General features: G+C 39.8%; 1 protein-coding gene across 4 annotated transcripts in view; it reads left to right on the top strand.

The window, feature by feature from the left end:
* The window catches only part of SLC44A1 (solute carrier family 44 member 1), a 199009-nt gene that overhangs the window by 115838 nt on the left and 57667 nt on the right, over positions 1-25504 (top strand). For all 4 annotated transcript variants that reach the window (XM_025888362.2, XM_025888363.2, XM_025888361.2 and 1 more), the window contains 6 exons: positions 1691-1830; positions 3020-3206; positions 4130-4295; positions 5402-5558; positions 6271-6354; positions 16924-17061. In XM_025888362.2, coding sequence (XP_025744147.1) covers positions 1691-1830; positions 3020-3206; positions 4130-4295; positions 5402-5558; positions 6271-6354; positions 16924-17061 — 872 coding nt within the window. The remainder of the gene's footprint in view (positions 1-1690; positions 1831-3019; positions 3207-4129; positions 4296-5401; positions 5559-6270; positions 6355-16923; positions 17062-25504) is intronic.

Here is a 25504-nt window from a genome sequence, read left to right as displayed (position 1 = left end):
CCTTTTCTCATAACTTCTTATTCCTATTTGTAGAGAACGTGTTTTATTCCATTCTTTGAGGCTATGACAGTTTTCTTTAAGATTTCAAAATGGAAGAGGTGCCTGGGTGGCTCAGTCAGTTAAGCATCTGCCTTCAGCTCAGGTCATGATCCCAGGGTCCTGGGATGGAGTCCTGTATCGGGCTCCCTGCTCTGTGGGGAGTCTGCTTCTCCCTCTCCCACTCCCACTCCCCCTACTTGTGCTCTCTCTCTCTCTGTCACATAAATAAATAAAATCTGCGAAAACAAATAAAAATAAAAATATTTTGAGATAGAAGTATTTCCCTTTTTTGAATGTTTTTCATAGACTCGGGTTGTTTTAAGTTTGTTTACTCATCTGCAATAGAAAAAAATTCATGCTCGCTGTTTGCCACCAGGTAGGGTTGACATTTCCCTTTGATACTATTCACTGTTTACTTGAGTGCAGGTGGAGATCAGGTTGATTTGCATACTTCTCAGCCCAGTTTCTCCTCTCCCAGGCATTTATCTTGTCTGCCTCTACATATGCATCTTTACTCTGAATCTTTCATTTCCTTCCCATAGCCTGTAAGGCCTTCTAGTAGGATCTTGTCCCTGGAGCCCCTTTGCCCCTTGCTTTTTGCTTAGCCACGGTGGCCTCCTTTTTCTCCTGCCAGGCATGTTCCCATCTCAGCATCTTAGAATTTGCTATTACCCCTTGCCTGCACACCCTTTCCTTAGATAGTTTTATAGATTGTTTTCGGTCTGTCTTTGATTCTTTTGCTCAGATATCATCTCACCACTGAGACCTTGCTTACCCATCTTATCACAATGCTTTCCCAACACCAGCGCTTTCTATCTCTATTAAAAGGTGACTTTTTTTCTTAGACGTCATGTACTATATTTTTACTTATTTCCTTATTTGTTTTGTTTCCTTATTACCATATAAGCTCCATGTGGGATGAGGGTGGGGACTTAGTTTTGTTCACAGCTCTGTCCCCAGCACCTAGAACAGTCGATGCTCTGGGCACTCAGAATGAAGCAGCTCTCTCATGGGGAGGCAAGTTTGCCCCCATCTTCAGTTCAGCTCTTGGGATCTCTGAACCAGTGGTAGGGAGAAAAACACCCATCCCTAGCACACACCACTAGCAAGCTATCAAAGAGCTCCTATCTGTGTTCCTGCTTTTGGTGGGAGTTACTTCTTTCATCTTCATTTGCTCATTGTACAAATACTGTATCAACTGCATGACTATTTCCACACAAGGCACTGGGGTTCCTAGGATAGCACAACAGAGACGATCTTTGCCTTCCTCAGTCCTCAGCTTCATTGCTTATTTCTGTGACCCTTACTTGCTTCGTACAAGCTCCTCAGGTCTCAACAGGTGCTGACTCTCTCTTTATGATCAGTTCCTCTCAGGGGTACCTGTCTTTGCTGGCTCTCTCTGAGCTTCAGTGTCAATAATAAATACAGTTGAAGGACATTTATTTGATACACTGAAAGATATCTAAGCACCTAGTGGGAACGATGATAATGGAATAATTGGAGCTCCCCTTTTAGTGCACAAAGTTAAAGCCACGCACCTCACAGCCAAATGGATTGTTGCTGTGTCAGTCCCATGGTGATATGTAGGAAGGATCCAGGAAAGTGAAGATTTATGTTATGCATTTCCAAAACAATTGTTTTTCGAACCCAGGTGGCACAGGGGTACTGTGGTGGCTATATGCAAAGCAGAGAAAGTTTCCCAAAGAAACCGTGACTCCTGAGCAGCTTCAGATAGCTGAAGACAATCTTCAGGCGCTCCTCATCTATGCCATTTCAGCCACAGTTTTCACAGTGAGTATGGGCTTGGGTGGATCTTTCAGGTTTACATTTTTATTTACAGGGGTCATTAATGGAGCAGAAACTCACCTCTAGCTATTGCATGCCTAACCCTGATCTCCATTAGATAAAATCTCTGACGTGGTGTGGAACACTGAGAAGTCTTCAGAAGGCTTCCCTAATTGATTGAGTGTTACTTGATGTAACCTTTTATTCTGCGCTGCCTGCTTGTTGAGAGAGGAGTTTCACCTAGAATATTTACATTATCATTTGTAAGAACATATTATCTTACTGTCATAATATAATTCCTTTTTAAAAATAGTTTTCTTTACTAAAGTGTGTTAAGAAATATACTACTTCATATCATTTCATTTACTTGTTCACTAATTATTTTCCCGTTATTGCTTTTTAAACTTCAACAACATTATTCCAAGTTGGAGGTGAGCTTTGCTGCCTAGTCACCATACAGGAAATTACTCATGAACATGTGGTTAAATAATCTGTACTCATACCTTTGGTTCATCTCCTTCTCTCTGAAAAAAGGAAAAAAATCTCAGACCATTTCTTGGACCAATCCCAAGCTTTTAATTGAGCTTTAGAAATTAAAAAATAAAGCCACCAAAAAGACATTGGTGCCAAAAGGTATTTGTTTGTTATAATTAATCATCTTTTAAGTACAATTCTTTTTTTTTTTTTTTTTTTAAGTATAGTTCACCTGACTTCACCCAGGGCCCAGTGAGGGTGTGCAGGACAGGGAATCTGACATCGACCCTGCTGTTTAGGGGCTCTTGGTCCTATAAAGGAGGTGAGGTACAAATACCCCCTCTGCTTTCATAGTCATGGCACATGGTCTTCTCCCCTGTTTTCAGAGTAACAGGTGTGTATCCATCCAAATAAATTCAGAGCCTCATGCTGACTGACAACACATTTTGATTCATAATGAGTAGAAAGGGAAAGGTAGGAGAATTCTAGGATTTATTAATAAACTGAGAAATCCTTTTATGTTTAGCTTTAAGGACATTTTCAGTATACAACTGAGAATGCTAAGTGCCTCAAGACCGATAAAGTATTTTGGGGATTCAGAGACTAATCCTTCCCTCATTTGGAAGGAAGGGTTATGTTAAAAATGTCCACCATTGTTCGGTTTCTGTTTTCACTGCTCAAGACAGTAACCGGAGCCTTTCTCTGCATTCTCTGCACACAGGTTATCTTGTTCCTGATAATGTTGGTGATGCGCAAGCGTGTTGCTCTCACCATTGCCCTGTTTCACGTGGCTGGCAAGGTATTCATTCACTTGCCGCTGCTAGTCTTCCAACCCTTTTGGACTTTCTTTGCTCTTGTCTTATTTTGGGCATACTGGATCATGACACTTCTTTTTCTTGGCACCACTGGTAAGGAGACATGCTGCTTCTTTCTCTTAGTGATGATCTGATTCATATTAAATTATTTTAAAACTTCAGATATAATTCTTAGACATTTATGACTGAGGTCTGATCGCCGTCAGAACTAGCGGTGGTTATGGCTCTTCCCCAACCCATTCCCTATGCGTGGTTTTTAGATCATCCTAGCAGAGTGGTTCTAAACCAGGTCATGGCTCTGAAGTAAACTCCAGGACTGATTCAGACATTTGGATTCATTCTCAGATGAACAGATGAATGCAGTGTGGCTGTGAGGTTGCCTTAAGCCCCAGTTACAGCCAAAGATCAGCTTGCTTCCTTGGGATTTTCTTGTTTGGAAAAGATCTGAACCTAAATAGAGTTCCTCATGATGATACCGTTTGTCGTTAGACTCTCAGACTTGCTTGCAGCCACACTTCATATCAAAAGTGACCCCTAAATGGAATTAATGGTGAGGAATGGCATAAGGATCGTAGGCTTATATGTAACCTCTCTGGCCATTCAGCACACGTTCACCAATTGAATATAATATTAATTTCCATCCTTTGCTAATGATTTAGATCTGTAATTATTGGATGAGTCATAAAATAGCTCTGAAAAAAAATGGAAGTGTTTGAAAATTCATGCCTAAATTAACCAATGTGGTAGAAACTATATTCAAATAGAACACCTTTTAAAAGCTATATGATGCCTTTGGGGAAAACAGAATGCTTAATTGTACAGTGTCTGGCTTCACAACTTTTCAAGTGATAATTATTTTTGTCTCCTAATTAAATAGTGCCGCGATTGTAAAGTTGGTGTTTTGGGGGTAGGGGAGGCCTGTTGTTGGAAATTAGATTAATCCCTTACATTGAATAGCCCTATTTCTTAGTTTGCACTTTATGTGCTTCTCTTTTCCTTCCTTGATCTTTTCCTAGGCAGTGCTGTTCAGAATGACCAAGGCTTTGTGGAGTTTAGAGTTTCTGGGCCTCTGCAGTACATGTGGTGGTACCATGTGGTGGGCCTGATTTGGATCAGTGAATTCATCCTAGCGTGTCAGCAGATGACTGTGGCGGGAGCTGTGGTAACGTACTATTTTACTAGGTGAGAGTTTATACTAGCCAAGAAAACTTAAGATCATCTAAGTGATTGTGTCTGAAGGAGTTGGAAGTGAGGCTGGTAAGGGTTTCATGTCTTTAAAAAATAATTGGAAGTGAATATGACAAAATGTTATAGCTCATCATTCTGGGCAGTAGGAACATGGGAGGTTGTTATTTTAAACTTTATACTTTTCTGTAAGTTTCTCAAGAAATTGATCAGAACAGCAGGTCATGATATAACTTCAATTATATTTAGCAGAAGAATAAATCTTGTAGTGTTTTTTTGTATTCTTGCCTCATATAAAGGTCCATCGGGGCGCCTGGGTGGCGCAGTCGGTTAAACCTCTGACTCTTGGTTTTGGCTCAGGTCATGATCTGAGAGACTCTCTCCTTCTTTTTATGCTCTCTCTCTAAAATAAATAATCTTTAAAAAAATTAAAAAATAAAGGTCCATCAGAGGACAACATGCCTTCTTATTTTGTTTGGATCAGAACAAGTATTGTAACTCCCTTTCCTAACTTCAGAGCTAAATACAAGCTGTAGGCCTTACAATTTTCTAATACAGAGGTACCAGGTCTAGATTGAACATTTTTTTTTTTAAAGATTTATCTATTTATTTGAGAGAAAGAGAGAGAGCGGGTGGGAAGGGGCAGAGGGAGAGGGACAGAGAGTCTTTTAAGCAGACTCCACGCTGAGCACGGAACCAACATGGGGCTTGATCCCACGACCTTGAGATCACGACCTGAGCCAAAACCAAGAGCTGGATGCCTAACTGACTGCCACCCAGGCACCCCTGAACATCTTTTTCAGTTCCATTTTTTGATTGTACTTTTAGCTCCGTAAGTATTTACTAGTAAAAGCTTTCAAAGCACAGTTTCATTTTACTTAAAGTCTTAGCGCCTAAGAACCCCATGAAACCACCATAGAGAAATGAAACATTAATTTTGTTTCCTACATCAGTAGCATTTGTATTAGTTGTATATTACTTTGCCATTTTGTCACAAAGCTAGAATTTTTTTTAGACAAACTAATTTTTTCACTGCATTGGGCTTAAACCATTCCTATACTTAGCCTTTGTTTTAATTGTCTTTTTGGTTACTTCTAAAATAGGGATAAAAGGAATTTGCCGTTTACACCTATTTTGGCATCAGTGAACCGCCTTATTCGTTATCACCTGGGTACGGTGGCAAAAGGATCTTTCATTATCACGTTAGTCAAAATTCCACGAATGATCCTTATGTACATGCACAGTCAGCTCAAAGGAAAGGTAAGGAGAAAATACTTTTCTGGGCTTTCTGTGGTCACACCCCAGACCTCAGCTCTGCATGTGGTAAAGCTCCCAATGACGTTAAGTCCATAGCTGTGAATGTTTTCTTCAAAATCCCTGCAAGGCAGAATCTAGCCCTCTGCCTTGTCCCCCACTCTTGCTCTCTATATGCTCTGGCAAAATCCATCATATCACTGGTTTCCCAAAGTATCCTGTGCTTCTCTTACTCTATGTTGACTCATACCTTCCTCCTTGGAGCCTCCTCCCTGTCCCTGACTGTGAAGATAACATGCATTTCAACACAGGTTGGCTCACATGCCACCTCTTCCCAGAAACCTCCCCTGATTTCCTCCTCCTCCTTGATGATGTCATCTCTGTTTTCCACTCTCATAGCACTAGGATCTTTTGCATATTCTGATTCTAACCTTTTTTTATGTTTTGCTTTTTTTTCTTCTACAGTAGTATAAGTTCCTTTCCGGTCTTAGGTATCTTACTCTATCTTATATGCAACAGGTACTAAATATCTGTTGAATTAAATTGATTAAAAATAATTTAGCTATTACATTTTGAGGGAAAAGAGGCTGGTGGGTGTGGAGGCCTTGAAACATAGGTTGTGATTTTTTTTAACTTTTATTTTTCTAACATTTGGAATATTCTGTATGATGGTTTGATTCTTTGGTTTTTAATTATTTCAAATTTTTGTCCTTTCCAGGAAAATGCTTGTGCTCGATGTGTGCTGAAATCTTGCATTTGTTGCCTTTGGTGTCTTGAAAAGTGCCTAAATTATTTAAATCAGGTAAAATATTTAAAAAATCAATCTAACATTCACTTTCTTTTTTTTTAATTTTTTATTGTTATGTTAATCACCATACATTACATTATTAGTTTTTGATTCACTTTCAAAGACAGGTTCATCGTTTCTTCTTCCAAGATAAAATAATTGAGCTTGTTGTTGTACATTGTGGCTTGTTCAGGTATGTCTATTTCGATCATGTATTTTTTAAAGATTTTATTTATTTATTTGAGAGAGAGAGCACCCGTGCCTAATCAGGGGGAGGGGCAGAAAGAGAGGGTGAAGCAGCCTCCCCGATGCAGGGCTCAGTCCCAGGACACTGAGGTCATGATCTGAGCTGAAGGCAGACACTTAACCAATTAAGCCACCCAGGTGCCCCTATCATATTCTTATTTTTAAAAGTGACATGTATTCTTACCGAGGCTCGTTATTAATTAATTGTAATGTAAGGATAAAATATCATTAGGGTTCATCTTTCTGGAAAGACATGTATGTCTTATCCCTTAATTAACATCCTTTCATCTTTGATTTTTCCCTAAGAACCTGTCTACTGTAGTCATATTTCTTTAATTTTTCTTTTAAATGTTGTTTGAGGGGCACCTGCCTGGCTCATTCCATAGAGCATACGACTCTTAATCTTGGGGTTGTGAGTTCAAGCCCCACGTTGGGCGTGGAGCCTACTTTTTTTTAAAGGAATGAATGAATGACTGAATGTTGTTTGAAACCTTTAGTTTAGTGAAAAGTCACCGTGACACTTAAATTCATTTTTTCCTGCAGTTCTACTATTGTTCAAGACTAGTGTGCTCTTTATCCTGGTTTTTTTTTGGGGGGGGGGCGGGGGAGGGGATCCAGCTGCTTGAAGACATGATACTAGCCTGGGAAATATTATCAGAGGAAATGCTATCATTTCTCAGGTCAAATGGCAGAACTGGTATTACAGGATAACTTTTTTTAGGGAGCAGTTTGGTCCTCTGTCTTGCTGTGTCTGGGTACACAGGACTTGCCTGGAAGCACTCTTCCCATCTTTCTTAAATTTTCTTTTTTTTAACCACTTCTCTCCATTCCTTGAAAATCAATTGTCATGTGCCAATGCCCTCTTCTAATAGACCAAAGATAAAAATAGACTTTCTCACCATTTATGTCTTAAGTGATTCAAGAGTTGCAGTGCATTTTCCATTCACTCAAGGATAGTCTGAGGGTGGTAGTCCTGTGGCTGTGGTGGTGAGCATGCCTGGAGTTTGCTTTATTGGAGTTCTGTGGTTAATATGAAAAAGCAGGCATGACATTTCATTAGCAAAGTAAATTCTTATAGATTGTAATACCATATGGATGGAAAGTGTTTGGAAGGTCATTATTAAAAATAATTAGTATCAGCCATAGCAATCTGAAAAATTACATTCTTTAAAATTCAGAATGAGCCTTATCAAAAAGTTGATGGATACGTTTTGTACCCATCACTAAATAGCTCATCCGCAGAGAGAGATGCTAAACCCACCTTTCCAGTCTCAGTTTCTACCACCTTCCCACAGGAACCTTTTGCTCTCGCAGTTAACCAAACATGCCTGGAATGACATCCTTCCAACACTTGAGTAACTCCTACTGATCCTTAATGATTCTGTCTGAGCATCACCTCAAAGACGTCTTCTCTCAGTACCCCAGTCCATCCACTGACCTTTCACAGCACAGGTTCATACCTCTGTGAAAACACTAAGAACATTAAACGGAAACCATCTGTTTCTGTCTTTATCGCCACCTTTAGACCATTAGCTCCTCAAAGACAGGGATCTTAGTTTCTTCTCTCCAGAGACTATCACAGTGCTTGGTCTAGAATAAGTGGTCTTTAAGTGTTTTCTGAATGAGGGGTGCCTGGGTGGCTCAGTCGGTTAAGCGTCTGCCTTCGGCTCAGGTCATGATCCCAGGGTCCTGGGATCGAGTTCCGCATTGGGTTCCCTGCTCAGTGGGGAGTCTGCTTCTCCCTCTCCCTCTGCCCCTTTCCCTGCTCATGCTCTCTCTCAAATAAATAAATAAAGTCTTTAAAAAAAATAAATGTTTTCCGAATGAATTATTGATCAGTGAATATTTGGATTTTAAAAGACTAATAGGGTGATATAAAACCAGAAGAAAGAGTCTCAAAAAGGAGATGTGTGGTTATACTGAAGGAAGAGAACAAATCACATGATGTTAAGATGCTCAGTAACCAGGTGAAAAAACCCAAAGTTCTCAGCTCATCCCAAGCTAAACATTAATCAGCAATTTCGTACAAAGAGTCCTGAGATGTATATCCACACTTCAAGTTGGTCTTTCTTATACAAGTTTTGTGCAGTTTGGATCTTCATTGAAGATTCAAGGGAAGCATTTACATAGTAATAAATAAATGAGTGAAGGTTTAGGGAGAATGATTCCGAACTAGTACTTGGTTCTGTTTGGGAATATGAAATGCTGCACTCTGGGGACTGATTCCCAGGCTGCTTCACGTCTCCTGTTTGCACAGGAATTTCATTTGAAGTGAGATCAACTATTGAAGACATTAGAACACCTCCTGGCATGAGAGGTTAAGCCTAAGTATCAGTTGCCAGTGGAATTTTTTTAACCTTGTTCCTGTGAAATGTTTCAGAGCCGGGTGGGCACCCATCCGTTTAAAGTATATGAGATAGTAGGAATCATGGCAGTACTGAATAGATGAGCTCTAGAGACTTTTCTAAAATTTGAAAAAAAGCAGTAAGGCCCAAGAGTACAATCTGCTGGTGTTTGAAGGGGCATTCTTCTCAGCACTGTCACATACGTTTGGCAGTTACATTAGTGCTCTGCTAGAGATCAAGCCAGAGCAGTTTGCTCACACCTTTCCTTTTGTCTCTGGTGTTTATCACCGCTTTCTGAAAATGAAGTTCCTTTTTCCCCATACACATTGGATTGAGTCCATACTTTGATAGCCTTGTAGGAGAAGGCACAGTGGATAATTGGGGGTATAGATGGTGGAGAGAGCCCAGATACTGAAGGTGTGTTTCAATCCCAACAGTTTAACTATTTGGCCAGCTCAGTGAAACCTCAGAGTCTCAGTTTCCTTCTTTAGGAAGGAAGGAGTGGAGAAAAATATTCCTGTCCTCATTAGGCTTTAGGTAAGGATGAAATCTAATGCAGGTAAATCAACGCTTACAGTGCCTGGCTCTTGGTCCTCACCTCGTTAAGTGTTATCGTTCTTCCCCGCTCCCCTCATTTTATTGTTTTATAAAGAACTCCCAATGTTTTACTCTAAGATAAGAGAGTCTGGCAAAGATAAAACAAGAGGTAGTTCTAAAGATGTATCTATTTTCTTTAAAAGTAAATAGAATGTAAAATACTGAAGAGTTTGGAAAACCAAGACAAAACAAAACATCACCCATGATCTCACCATGCTAACATAAGTTACCTTCATTGAAATACTTACCGTTAGCTTTGAGAAAAAGTTTCTAATATTTTACTTCAGTGCAGTAATGTCTTATCAGACGTTACTTATAGACTGTCTTATCAGTCTGTAAACATCATCTGTAAAATGGGGATAATAATAGTATCTATAGTGCCCATAACCATGAGGATGCAGAGGGATGGTATCTTTAGTACTCCCAGCATGTGCCTGGACACAGCAAGTCCTCTGTAATGACAACTCTTATTCTGTAGTACTGTTCACAGTTTCTTTTACATTTTTAAAAAATATTTTATTTACTTATTTGAGAGAGAGAGAACGAGCCGGGGAAGGAACAGAGGGAGAAGCCGACTCCCCACTGAGCAGGGAGCCCAGTGCCAGGCTCGATCCCGGGACTCGAGGATCATGACCTGAGCTGAAGGCAGACACTTAACACACGACTGAGCCACCCAGGTGCCCCTCATTCTTATTTTTCAAAAATTTCTTGTCTAATCACCTGTTTACATTCTGAAATTATCTTTGGAGTGTTCAATAGAGTACAGTGAAATAATACTAATTATAATGCCGGCTAATATTTATTGAGCACTTACCATATGTGCCAGGCACTGTGGCTCACACTTTACATGTAGAGTCTCCCATTCAGAAATCTGTTTTGTCTACTCTTTGGAAATGGTTAATAATTAGTTAATGCCCGTTGCATTGTTTTCCTCCTGTCCTTTCTTTTGCTGTCACTCCTGAGATGAGTTTGCAACTTTGAAGTCAAAAGCCTTGAGTAGGGCTGGACGACGCAGACCCCTGCTGGGCCAGTTGAGGTGTATTATGTTACTCATGGAAATGAATGCATCAGACAGGGTCCAAGGAGGTAGAGAGTGGTAGAGACTGGTAAGCTGGGAAGTTCATATTCCATCCAAAGAGGGCAATCACTTCTGAGCTCTGGTATACTCTTGCTATGTGAGAATTTATTGACACTTTCTAATTCTTCCAGTTTCTCAAGTGAAGCCAGAATTCTGGATGTTTGCATTTTATCTCCTGCTATTAAAATGTTGACAACTAATAAAAAAATAACTGAGTGAGCCAGAGCAAACAAGGTATTTGGGCCACACAACGTCGTTGACCATGGGCCCCCAGTTGCCAGTGCTCGGAGAATTCAGAGGATAATAGCAGAGGAGTGTTGATACAGAGGTGTAGAGGAGACCAGAGTCCTTTGGCAGCACAGTATGAATTTGCATAAGCTCAATCCATGGTCCAGTGCCAAACTGCATGGAAAATACGGCTGGCTTCAAAAACGACCTTTGGGTTTTCAAAATAAGTCATTAATTATTTATAGCATAGCTGCTAGAGTTTTGCACATAAACAGAGTGAACTGTGAACTGCTTTTTGTTTCTGCAAGTGCTTATCTTAATGTGTTGGGAAGGTGATTGTATATCTCATCTAACAGAATTCACTTTAGGTGGAGAGACTGTTAGAACTAGAATCTGTTTCTTGTAGGCATTACTCAGGCCTTGGTTTACTTCGACACCATTTGGAGGTAGTGCTTTTAATACTGGAGGGGATCTGCTTTCTGGCTGCCAAACTTTTAAGATTATAAAGCTCTTCTTAACATAGTATGAGTGGGAATTGCAAGGAATATTTTTTGAGCACCTACTACCTGATAATATACTAAGCACTTAATCTATATTATCACTTTCTCTCTACAACTCTATAAGGAAGGCTCATTTCCTCTGTAGAGGAAGTTGAGACTAGCATCTTGTGGCAGACCGTATGACCTAGAGATGGAGGAAGTTTCCAAATCTAAGCTTGTGTAGTTCTTGCCACGATATCACCCTGTTTCCCATATAAGTATATACCCATTTTATGCGACATAAAGAAGACTATAGATTATTATAATAGAGAGTATGCAAACATCTCAAACTTTCGTGTTTCATGCTATGAACTAAAACAAGTGATGGTTTTAGAGACAATTTAAGATTTGCAACATATTTTTAATTCTTATATCTCTTAAAAAGTCTAAGAATTTAGGGGCGCCTGGGTGGCTCAGTCATTAAGTGTCTGCCTTCGGCTCAGGTCATGATCCTAGGGTCCTGGGATCGAGCCCTACATCAGGCTCCCTGCTCGGCGGGAAGCCTGCTACTCCCGCTCCCACTCCCCCTGCTTGTGTTCCCTCTCTCGCTGTCTCTCTCTCTGTCAAATAAATAAATAAAATCTTATTAAAAAAAAGTCTTAAGAATTTAGAACCAAACTGAATGAAATAGATGGTGTAGGTGGGACTTTTTGCCCCCTCCATTCCTCACTCAAAATAAGAAAGGGGTAATTTTAATTACTTTTTCCCTTATTTAATTTATAATGATCCACACATAGAGTTGCACATATCTGTTCCCTTTCCCTACCATTGTTGTCTAACTCTCCCCTACTGAGTTATTATATAAAGATTTTAAAGAGAATTTTTAGGTCTGTAAGTGAAGAAAGGAAAGTGTGGAAATGTAAACGCTGTATTCTGGGACCCAAGCAGGCCTGGGTTATCTACATGGGAACCTTCTACCCTAACATTTTCTTCCATGTGACCAGGACTTTCTCACCTCATCCTGTCAGACACCAATGTTACCAGGGACCACTTGGGCCTAACAGTCATCCTTTTAAAATGCTTCCTGGAGGGTGATCACCTTTTATCTTGCTTCTGGGAGTTATATAGCCTTAAGCCTCCATCCTGCCTGAGCAATTGTTGGGCACTTGCTAAATGTTAATCATTGATGCCTCTCTGCGGGCGGTTTAGCTCAAGATCAAGAAGGCTGTCTGAGAAGGGAGGTGGGCTGGAAAAATCTCAGCCAAGTAGTAGAGCAGAAAGTTCAGAGAACAGTAATAGGGAAAGCCACAAAGAACTCAGAATTTCTTGAGAACCTTAGTGTGAATCCTTGCAGACAAGGAGGTATAGAAGTGGAAGGAAATTTTCACTAGCCTGCTGTGATCTGTAGTACAGTTTTCCTCCTGAAGAGGTCATTTTGACCTCTGTGTGTCACATGCAGCTCATCTTTCTGCCTTGGGAGTGGGAGAAAGAGCTTACGAAATATCCACTTAACTTTTTTCGGTTAGGCTGAATACAAAGGAGTTGCACAAATCTGTAGGAATATTGCCAAGAAAGCTAAATTTCTATGAGCATATCCAACCCTGGAACTTAGGAATGGAGAAAAGAAATTATTGCTGCCTCCTTCAATGTCCACAAATAAATAGGCTTCTATTCTAAATGTAGATGGGATGGATGGAGCAGCGTGGGGAAAGAAGAAAGAAGCAGGAGAGGAGGAATAATAATTTCTGAAATTATTGAAAAACAGAAAAGCTTTCATGGTTTAGTTTGGAGATGTTAGGCCTCTCTGAGTCAGCTGGTCTGATGATAGAGGAGAGAGATTGGAGGTATGGGGATCCTCTCTTGCTTCTGTCTCTTTCAAAGAAGGTCCTTTTCACACTGGGAAGGGTAGAATAGCATAGTTAAGAGTGAGTCCTCACTGAGGAGGTAAAATTTAAGACAGTACCTACTTGATTTAAATGGGTTATCCAATATCTTTGATTCTAGACATTATAATACTTTTTGTTGTTGTTGTTAACTTCAGGAAGCATCTCATAATCAATATATAGTTAATATGGCAGGGTATTTTCCCCTGAAAACTTGTTATAAAGTAACTGGTTCATTAGTCTCTTGATCATGTCTTAGAATAAGGGAAGTTAAGGTATTTTCCTTATAGGATGTTCTGTTTCAAATCACTACAGACATCTGTCAGTCGTTGAACTGAAGAATTATAGTGAAAGATGCTGAAAGACTTGGAAGTTGTAGAGAAAGGTACTAGAAGATTGGAAATGAGGAAATGTGATTTGTATTTCAAAAGGGATAAGAAGATGGGCTGACAAGGTTGATATTGTTCCTGGGCAATACTCTAGAACAGGGGTCAGCAAAGTTTTTCTGTAAAGGAACAGATAGTAAATATTTTTGGCTTTGTGGCCATATAGACTCTGTCACAATTGCTTAGTTCTGCCATTGTAGCATGAAAACAGCTATAAATGCCATGTAAGCAAATGAACATTGCTGTGTTCCAATAAAACTTTATTTATAGAAGTAGGAGGAGCAGGCCAGATTTGGCCCACAGGTGGTAGTTTGACATCCTCTGCTTTAGAATAAATTATTAAGTGGGTTTTGGGGGGTTTTTTGTTTTTGTTTTTTGTGAGTATGGAGGGAACTGGTCAGTCTTCATTCTTTGGGAATAGATCAGGACTAGGAAGTTCTTCTCCACCATTTTTCAGCAGAGTTACTATTATTACATAAGATCAAAAGTACAGTTTATTTTGATGTCATTGAGGCATTTGGCAGAATGTTTCGAAGGAAGCTTTATGGATGAAGAAATGTAGACCACTGCCAATTAGGTAGTTAACTCTTCAGTGCCTGCTATCTTTGAAATGATAAGAAGCATTGGCTGATGACACTATATGAGAGCAAGCAGCAAATGAATGATACCAGAACAATTTAATAGTATCATTTCTTTAAAAGACTCTGTATGTTAGCTTTTGAGATAAAAAGAACTGCAAACATGACGTTTGATAAATTACCCAATATGTTTGATGGAATTATATATAGTAAAATGATATTATCTTTCTCAAAGAGCATCATCGTACCCCACTGCTCCCTTCCTGAAACGTAGTGTCCCACTCAGTATAGTCTTCTTTCCTTGGCCCTAAAATACACTGTAGTTTTTTTGTAAGATTTTATTTATTTATTTGACAGGGAGAGAGAGCAGGGGGAGTGGCAGGCAGAGGGAGAGGGAGAAGCGGGTTCCCTGCTGAGCAAGGAGCCCTGTGCGGGACTCGATCCCAGGACCCCGGGATCATGACCTGAGCCAAAGGTAGACACTTAACCGACTGAGCCACCCAGGTGCCCCATACTGTATTTTTAATCAATAAATTTAATTGTATAATGGCAAATTAAACTTTTGGTGGCTCAAACTTCATCTTCATACCAGGTTTCTATTGACTAACAAGCATACAGTAGGAACATTCATAAATTAAAAACTGTATCTCCCAAGCTCAGTGTTTAAACGGAAGTGGACGGGGCACTTGGGTGGGCTCTGTGTTAAGCGTCTGTCGGCTCAGGTCATGATCCCAGGGTCCTGGGATCGAGCCCCATGTTGGGCTTCCTGCTCCGCGGGAAGCCTGCTTCTCCCTCTCCCACTCCCCCTGCTTGTGTTCCCTCTCTGGCTGTCATTCTCTCTGTCAAATAAATAAAATCTTTAAACAAACAAACAAACAAACAAACAGGAGTGGGCGATACAGGCTTCCGGTTACAGAATGAATAAGTCGTGGGGATGAAAGGTACAGAATAAGGAAAACAGTCACTGTGTGGTGGCAGATGGTAGCCACACTTGTGAGCAGAGCATAACTTACAGAGTTGTGGAGTCGCTATACTGTATAGCTGAAACTAATGTAACATTGTCAACTATACTTCAATTTAAAAAGAAGACTTTACAGGGGCTCCTAGGTGTCTCAGTAGGTTGAGCATCTCACCCTTGGCTTTGACTCAGGTCATGATCTCAGGATTATGAGATCAAGCCCTGCATCAGGCTCCACGCTTAGCACAGAGTCTACTTGAGATTCTCTCTCCCTCTCCCTCTGTCCCTCCCCTTGCTCCCACACACACTCTCTCTCTCTCTCTCTCTCTAATAAATAAATAAAATCTTTAAAAAAAAGTAAACAAAACTTCACAGATAACACAATGTAAAATAAGCCCTTCATGTGCGGCGGTTTTCCAACAACTCTAACATTCTGGACTCACCAACATTTTAAGTCCACACTAAACCAAAAATTCCTCAGGATTGTAAGTTTTAGTCACAAAGCCTACATACTTTCCCTTCCGAAGACTCAGAAGTATTTGATGTTCTGTCATGTATTCACGTTTCCCAGAAAATGTCAGTCCTATTCTAGAATGCAGTGTGCAAAGGAGAAAAAATTCAGAGTCTGTGACAGAGGGTCAGAGAGGACACGGAGCAGCAGAAGCAGGTATAATTGAATAAAAGTGTGTCAGCTGGGACTCAGTACTACAAGGGACAGAAAGCCAGCTCCATCTGGCCTAAAAAAGAGAGAGCAAGGAAGGGTGAGGGAAAGGAGTGATTCTTAGCAATTTATTAGCTTCTGTGGCTGTAAAGTCCAGAAATGTGGCTAGTTCCTAATCATGCAAACATTGTCACCAAGTACAAGTCGCTGGTTTCTCTCTGCTCTTACTTCCATGATGGTAGCCTTGCCCTCCCTTTCACATTGTGACCTTCAGCAGCTTCAGGCTCTTCCCATTATGTTGGCCAAACAGCCCTGACAGTTCATACCCTCACACCTCACTATTCAGGAAGATGAGAGAGCTGCTTTGTCAGGAGCTCCTATGGGAGAAGGAGAACTCCAGAAGCCCGAGGGTTCCTTTAACTTTTGCTTTCATTAGCTCTATTAGTTTATGTACCAGTCCCTGAACCCGTTGTTATGGAGGTGGGTAGAACGTGCTGATTGGCTTACATCCACCAAGGCCCGCGCCCCAGGGCTAGAGGTAGTGTCCCCCACTCAGACTCTAAGAGAATGGGGAAGGACTGTTTTCTCAAAGGGGACTTGGGGTCCTGCTCCCAGGAGGGAGGGATATGTTGGGCAACAGACAGCTGTCTACTACAAGGACTTTAAGAAGTGATAGCATGGAGGAAAGGACCAAAGAGGAGGTCTTCCAGATAAACAGCACAGCATCCTTATGCCTTTTCTATTTGTGTGTAGCTTTTAAAGCATCACTGATATGGTAATAATGCATCCCTGATATTCATAGTGATGAACCTGAGACATCTAGGAAAGGTTAAATTATGTTTGAGTTACTGAGATGGGGAAGAAGTTAATGGATGTTGGAAAGGTTTATGTGTGTGTTAATAAATATCAGTGTTTTAAAAGGACTTAAATAAGCCGACCAAAAAGCTCTTTTTACCATATCAGGGTTTTTTTTTTCTTTCTTTTTAATGTCTAGTATTTCCTTGTTCTTAATCTTAACGTGTACCTCACCAGAGCCATGGGTTTAACTGTGAACTGTTTTCACAAGCTGTGCTTTATTTGGTTTATATCTTAACAAAGTAAAATTACATTTATTGAAGAAAGTACTGTTTTTTGCTTTTGTCCAGAATGCATACACAGCCACGGCTATCAACAGCACCAACTTTTGCACCTCTGCAAAGGATGCCTTTGTCATTCTTGTGGAGAACGCTTTACGGGTGGCTGCCATCAACACAGTGGGGGATTTCATGTTATTCCTAGGCAAGGTAAGACCAGATATGTTATCTGAGACATACAGTGAATTTTTGCATATATATATTTGCTTTTTTTTAAGATTTTATTTATTTATTAGAGAGAGAATGAGAGATAGCATGAGAGGGAAGAGGGTCAGAGGGAGAAGCAGACTCCCCACTGAGTGGGGAGCCCGATGTGGGTCTCGATCCCGGGACTCCAGGATTGTGACCTGAGCTGAAGGCAGTCGCTTAACCAACTGAGCCACCCAGGCGCCCTATATTTGCTTTTTCATTTGAAAAATATCTAGCCCACCAAAAAACTAAAAGTAATATATGGAATATAAAAGAAGCACTTACAAAGCCCTTAGTATGTGTCAGGCGTTGTTCTAAGTACTTTACCTGTATAGTGCTCATTTAATCCTAGCAACAACTTTGTAAAGAAAGTTCTATTATTATCCTCATTTTACAGATGGGGAACTGAGATGCAGCAGTTAAGTAATCTGTCCATGTTTCTCCTTACATATTTTGATCTGTAAAGAATTCAGGAATAGTCTGCTTAGTGGTTAGGGGTGCTGTATCTGGACCCTGACTACCTGGATTTAAATCCTGGCTCTGTTACTTACTAGCTGTGTGACCTGAGGCAGGGTACATAAGCATTCTGTGCCTCCGTTTGTTCATATGTGGAAGTGGGATAATAATAGAGCCAAACCCTTAGGGTTGTGAGGATTAGATGGGTTAATACATGTAGTGTACCTAAGACAGTGCTTGACACTTTGTAAGTTCTTGATGAATGTTGGCTGTCACTGTTACTGTATATAAATGCTTTTAAAACAGAGCTGTGTGGGAATGAGACTTATGTGTCCTTAAAGTGTCTGAAAAGAGGTAATTTTTCTATATTACTAAAATCTGCAGAATAATAAATAACATTATCATTGGATTTTTTGTATCTGTAGCTCCAACCATAAAATACTCAGAAAATTTGAAAAATTGAACTAACACCACCATAACCTAATAATATCATTTTCATATATTTCCTCCCGGTGCTTTTTTATAGGCTTATATATCTGTAGTCCAACAATCATAGCATACTTACCAGTTTGTTCTGCCCTTTGCATTTATATTATATCGTATCCAGTTCTCCTATTGCTTTGATAATCTTCATAATTATTCATAATCATGATGGGTAGTATTTTATCAAATGCTATTCATAGACATTCTCTTACTACTAAACACTTAGGTTATTCCAGCCACTGTGTTTTGAAAATGTTTTTGAAAAGGAAAAAATACTTGGTGTAGAGAGGCCAAGATACCATGGCATGGTGTCAAGTTCTCAGGCAACTGTCATCTAAAAAGAATTATAAAACTGTGCAGTTGTTTTGAAAATCTGTGATTAAACTTACACTATTGGATTTGTTCTTGTCATATTTTTACAAGAGGAAATGTTTTATACTAAGGATTGAATGAGTCAGTCCATGTTAAGGACTGAGTATAGTGTTTGACACTCTTATTAACTATTGCTATTATTTATATGCTATATGACTAATTTAGGAAGGCTTCAGATTTTTTTGTCTATTTTATATGTTACATATTTATAATTTATCCCTACTGCTAAGAAGGATATGAGGCAGCTTAAAATGTGAACATATGCACAGAGAGCAGTTAAAATAGAAGAGAAACCATATAGAGGAATAACTGAAAATTATACTCAGGGGCAGCATTTGATCATGATGGTGATTTTAGTAAACTCTGATGGAGACACTTGCTCAGTACGAGGTACTGAGGAATGTACTTTATGTGAAGTGTTATTCATCCTCTCCTGTAGGGTGAGCCACTACTATTATCTTCATTTTATAGCAGAGGAAGCCAAAGTTTAAAGAACTAGAATGTGACAGAGCTGGAGTTCAAACTTAGGTCTGTCTGACTTCTCAGTTTTCAGTCACTATGTACTGACATTAAGTTTGCCCTTGGACTTTTTTTTTTTTAAAGTCTTTTGATTCAGTAATTCTCTTGATGGTAAACCACTGCTAGAAATAATTCTAAATACAGAAAAATACAGCATTATTTCTAATAGTTATCAATTGCAAACAATCTACTGCTTACCAATAGAGAAATGGTTAGAAATAATAGTCAGCTGACTGTTATTCACCTGTTACACCATGTTTTTCATTAAAAGTTTATAATATGATAAGTACATATGACAAGTGAAAAGGCTGAGTAAAACTACTTGACTATAACTGTTAAGTACTGTTTAAGAATGTACATGAGAAAGAATTACTCTCTCAAAATGTTAATGATTATCTTTGGATATTGAAAATATGAGTGAGAGGGAGAAGCAAGATGGCGGAAGAGTAGGAGACCTAAATTTCGTCTGGTCCCAGGAATTCAGCTGGATAGTTATCAAACCATTCTGAACACCTACAAACTCAACAGGAGATCGAAGAAAACAATAGCCGCAACTCTCTGAACAGAAAAGCGACCACTTTCTAGAAGGTAGGACGTGCGGAGAAGTGAATCCAAGGTGATATTTGGGAAGATAGAGTGGGAAGGGAGCCTCTGTCAGCCAGCTACCGGCAAGTGATAGAGCAGTGGAGCCTCGGAACTTTTAGAAGTCTGCTCCGCTGAGGGACGTCGCTCCAGTGGCTAAGCAGGGGGTGGAACCCTCACTGGGACACTGTAGTCTCAGGACCCTCATGGTCACAGAAAGACTGGAGGTGCCTGAGTGCGGCAGAGCTCCCAGGTATTGGAGAAGGGAAGCCGGTTGCAGAGACGGAGCCGAGGAGTGGGATCTCAGCTCGGGGTGGCCATAAACCATGATCCGTGGCACACTCGGACCACTGCTCTTCCAGCAGGGACCCAACAAGCGGCAGATCTGGGGAGACTCCCCTTCCTCCCCCGGGAGGAGCGGCACAAGAGCACACCGCAGGACTCTGCTGGGTTTGGAGACTCCAAATGGGGTCGGGTGCCAGAGATAGAAATGCTTGGTCTCAGGCCGGGTGAGCACAGAGTGAGGCTGGAGACTGGAGAGACAGGAGTGATTGACTGCTTTTCTCTGGGGGCTCACTTTGAAGGGGGGCCCCAGCTGTTGGGTCCTCCGGGACCAGAGATTGGGAAGCCGCCATTTTCACTCTCATCCTCCAAAGCTGTACAGAAAGCTTTCAGGGAACAAAAGCTACTGAGAGCAAACCTGAACAGATTACCTAGCACAGCCCCTGACAAGGGTGTTGAAATTCCGCCTCAGGCAAAGACATTTGAGAATCACTGCAATGGGCCCCTTCCCCAGAAGATCAGCAAGAACAGCCAGCCAAGACCAAGTTTACCGATCAATGAGAAGGGCAAAACTCCAGCACTAGGGGAATAACAGCACATAGAATTCATGGCTTTTTCCCCATGATTCTTTAGTCTTTCAAAGTTAATTTTTAAATTTTTCTTTATTTTTTCTTTTTCTATTTTTTTAATTGAATTTTTCTTCTTTCCTTTTTCAACCAACATCCTATTTATCAATTCCTTTTTTAAAGTCTTTTTTAATTTTCATTTTTACAGTCATATTCTATTCATTGTATTTAACCTTATTTTTTGTGTGTATGTATATATATATGTGTGTGTGTGTGTGTGTGTGTGTGTGTGTGTGTGTGTGTGTGTGTATATACAAGTTTTTCTTTCTTTAAGATTTTGGGATGCAATTTCTTCTAACAGACCAAAATATACCCAAAATCTAGTGTGTGGCTCTGTTCTATTCACCAGCCTGATCATATTCTTTTTTTTTTTTCTTTCTTTCTTTTCCCCCTGGTTTCGGGTCTCTTCTGATTTGTTTAGTGAATATTTTTCTGGGGTCGTTGTTACCCTTTTAGCATTTTGTTCTCTCATTCATCTATTCTCCTCTGGACAAAATGACAAGATGGAAAAACCTCAAAAAAAAAGAACAAGAGACAGTACTGACTGCCAGGGACCTAATTAATACAGACATTAGTAATATGTCAGAAATAGAGTTCAGAATGACTATTATAAAGATACTAGCTGGGCTTGAAAAAAAGCATAGAAGATACTAGAGAATCACTTTCTGGAGAAATAAAAGAACTAAAATCTAACCAAGTCGAAATCAAAAAGGCTATTAATGAGGTGGAATCAAAAACGGAGGCTTTAACTGCTAGGATAATGAGGCAGAAGAGAGAATTAGTGATATAGAAGACCAAATGATGGAAAGTAAAGAAGCTGAGAAAAAGAGATAAACAACTACTGGATCACGAGAGAATTGGAGTGATAAGTAATACCATAAAGCGAAACAACATTAGAATAATTGGGATTCCCAGAAGAAGAAGAAAGAGAGAGAGGGGCAGAAGGTATATTGGAGCAAATTATAGCAGAGAACTTCCTGAATTGGGGGAAGGAAACAGGCATCAAATCCAGGAGGCACAGAGAACCCCCTTCAAAATCAATAAAAATAGGTCAACACCCTGACATCTAATAGTAAAACTCACAAGTCTCAGAGACAAAGAGAAAATCCTGAAAGCAGCTCGAGACAAGAGATCTGTAACCTACAACGGTAGAAGCATTAGATTGGCAGCAAACCTATCCACAGAGACCTGGCAGGCCAGAAAGGACTGGCATGTTATATTCAGAGCACTAAACAAGAAAAATAAGCAGCCAAGAATACTATATCCAGCTAGACTGTCACTGACAATAGAAGGAGAGATAAAAAGCTTCCAGGACAAACAAAAACTAAAAGAATTTGCCAACACCATACGAACCCTACAAGAAAGGGGTCCTTTAAGCAAAGAAAGAATCTAAAGTAACATAAACCAGAAAGGAACAGAGACAATATACAGGAACAGTCACCTTATAGGCAATACAGTGGCACTAAATTCATATCTTTCAGTAGTTACCCTGAATGTAAATGGGCTAAATGCCCCAATCAAAAGACACAGGCTATCAGATTGGATAAAAAAACAAGACCCATCGATATGCTGTCTGCAAGAGACTCATTTTAGACCCAAAGACACCTCCAGATTGAAAGTGAGGGGGTGGAAAACCATTTACCATAATAATGGACATCAAAAGAAAACTGGGGTGGCATTCCTTATATCAGACAAATTAGATTTTAAACCAAAGACTATAATAAGAGATGAGGAAGGACACTACATCATACTTAAAGGGTCTATCCAACAAGAAGATCTAACAATTGTAAATATCTATGCCCCTAACATGGGAGCAGCCAATTATATAAGCCAATTAATAACAAAAGCAAAGAAACACATCAACAACAACACAATAATAGTGGGGGGCTTTAACACCCCCCTCACTGAAATGGACAGATCATCTAAGCAAAAGATCAACAAGGAAATTAAGGCTTTAAATGACACACTGGACCAGATGGACTTCACAGATATATTCAGAACATTCCATCCTAAAGCAACAGAATACACATTCTTCTCTAGTGCCCATGGAACATTCTCCAGAATAGATCACATCCTGGGTCACAAATCAGGTCTCAACCGGTACCAAAAGATTAGGATCATTCCCTGCATATTTTCAGACCATAATGCTTTGAAACTAGAACTCAATCACAAGAGGAGAGTCAGAAAGAACTCAAATACATGGAGGCTAAAGAGCATCCTACTAAAAAATGAATGGGTCAACCAGGAAATTAGAGAAGAATTAAAAAAAATTCATGGAAACAAATGAAAATGAAAACACAACTGTTCAAAATCTTTGGGATGCAGCAAAGGTGGTCCTAAGAGGAAAGTATATAGCAATACAAGCCTTTCTCAAGAAACAAGAAAGATCTCAAATACACAACCTAACCCTACACCTAAAGGAGCTGGAGAAAGAACAGCAAATAAAGCACGAGAAGAGAAATAATAAAGATCAGAGCAGAAATCAATGAACTAGAAACCAAAAGAACAGTAGAACAGATCAACAAAAGTAGGAGCTGGTTCTTTAAAGAATTAATAAAATTAATAAACCCCTGGCCAGACATACCAAAAAGAAAAGAGAAAGGACCCAAATAAATAAAATCATGAATGAAAGAGGAGAGATCACAACCAACACCAAAGAAATACAATTACAAGAACATATTATGAGCGACTATATGGCAGCCAGTTAGACAGTCTGGAAGAAATGGATGCATTCCTAGAGACATATAAACTACCAAAACTGAACCAGGAAGAAATAGAAAACCTGAACAGACCCATAACCAGTAAGGAATTTGAAGCAGTCATCAAAAGTCTCCCAACAAACAAGAGCCCAGGGCCAGATGGCTTCCCAGGGGAATTCTACCAAACATTTAAAGAAGAAATAATACCTGTTCTTCTGAAACTGTTCCAAAAAATAGAAATGGAAGGAAACCTTCCAAACTCGTTTTATGAGGCCAGCATTCCCTTGATCCCAAAACCAGACAAAGACCCCATCAAAAAAGAGAACTACAGACCAATATCCCTGATGAATATGGATGCAAAAATTCTCACCAAAATACTAGCCAATAGGATCCAACAGTACATTAAAAGGATTATTCTCCACGACCAAGTGGGATTTATTCCTGGGCCGCAAGTTTGGTTCAACATCTGCAAATAAATCAATGTGATACAATACATTAATAAAAGAAAGAACAAGAACCATATGATCCTCTCAATAGATGCAGAAAAAGATTTGACAAAGTACAGCATCCTTTCTTGATTAAAAGTCTTCGGAGTGTAGGGATAGAGGGTATATACCTCAATATCATAAAAGCCATCTATGAAAAACCCACAGCAAATATCATTCTCAGTGGGGAAAAACTGAGAGCTTTTCCCCTAAGATCAGGAACACGGCAGGGATGTCCACTATCACCACTGATATTCAACATAGTACTAGAAGTCCTAGCCACAGCAGTCAGACAACAAAAAGAAATCAAAGGCATCCAAATCAGCAAAGAAGAAGTCAAACTCTCACTCTTTGCAGATGATATGATACTTTATGTGGAAGACCCAAAAGACCACCCCAAAACTGCTAGAACTCATAGAGTAATTCAGTAAAGTGGCAGGACATAAAATCAATGCACAGAAATCAGTGGCATTCCTATACACCAACAACAAGACAGAAGAAAGAGAAATTAAGGAGTCAATCCCATTTACAATTGCACCCAAACCATAAGATACCTCGGAATAAATCTAACCAAAGAGGCAAAGAATCTGTACTCAGAAAACTATAGAATACTCATGAAAGAAATTGAGGAAGACACAAAGAAATGTAAAAACGTTCCATGCTCATGGATTGGAAGAACAAATATTGTGAAAATGTCAATATTACCTAGAGCAATCTACACATTTAATGCAATCCCTATCAAAATACCATCTACTTTTTTCAAAGAAATGGAACAAATAATCCTAAAATTTGTATGGAACCAGAAAAGACCCCAAATAGCCAGAGGAATGTTGAAAAAGAAAAGCAAAGCTGGCGGCATCACGATTCCAGACTTCCAGCTCTATTACAAAGCTGTCATCATCAAGACAGTATGGTACTGGCACAAAAACAGACATATAGATCAGTGGAACAGAACAGAGAGCCCAGAAATGAACCCTCAACTCTAACGTCAGCTAATCTTCGACAAAGCAGTAAAGAAAGTCCAATGGAAAAAAGACAGTCTCTTCAACAAATGGTGTTGGGAAAATTGGACACGTGCAGAAGAATGAAACTGGACCATTTCCTTACACCACACACAAAAATAGACTCAAAATGGATGAAGGACCTAGATGTGAGACAAGAATCCATCAAAATCCTTGAGGAAAACACGGGCAGCAACCTCTTAGACCTCGCAGCAACTTCTTCCTAGAAACATCACCAAAGGCAAGGGAAGCAAGGGCAAAAGTGAACTATTGGGACTTTCTCAAGATAAAAAGCTTTTGCATACAAAGGAAACAGTCCAACAAAACCAAAAGACCACCGACAGAATGGGAGAAGATATTTGCAAATGACATATCAGATAAAGGGCTAGTATCCAAAATCTATAAAGAATTTATCAAACTCAACACCCAAAGAACAAATAATCCAATCAAGAAATGGGCAGAAGACATGAACAGACATTTTTCTAAAGAAGACATCCAAATGGCCAACAGACACATGAAAAAGTGCTCAGCATCACTCGGCATCAGAGAAATCCAAATCAAAACCTCCATGAGATACCACCTCACACCAGTCAGAATGGCTAAAATTAACAAGTCAGGAAACGACAGATGTTGGCGGGGATGCGGAAAAAGGGGAACCCTCCTACACTGTTGGTGGGAATGCAAACTGGTGCAGCCACTCAGGGAAACAGTATGGAGGTTCCTCAAAAAGTTGAAAATAGAGCTACCCTACGACCCATCAATTTTACTACTTTAGGGTGTTTACCCTAAAGATACAAATGTAGTAATCTGAAGGGGCACGTGCACCTGAATGTTTATAACATCAATGTCCACAATAGCCAAACTATGGGAAAAGCCTAGATGTCCATCAACAGATGAAT

This window comes from Callorhinus ursinus, unplaced genomic scaffold (assembly GCF_003265705.2).
Source record: "Callorhinus ursinus isolate GAN/ISIS: 27379988/994484 unplaced genomic scaffold, GSC_fseal_2.0 scaffold24, whole genome shotgun sequence".
In the NCBI taxonomy this organism is placed as follows: Eukaryota; Metazoa; Chordata; class Mammalia; order Carnivora; family Otariidae; genus Callorhinus; species Callorhinus ursinus.
Note: the sequence above shows the minus strand (reverse complement) of the source record. Positions and strands in the feature narration are given on the sequence as shown.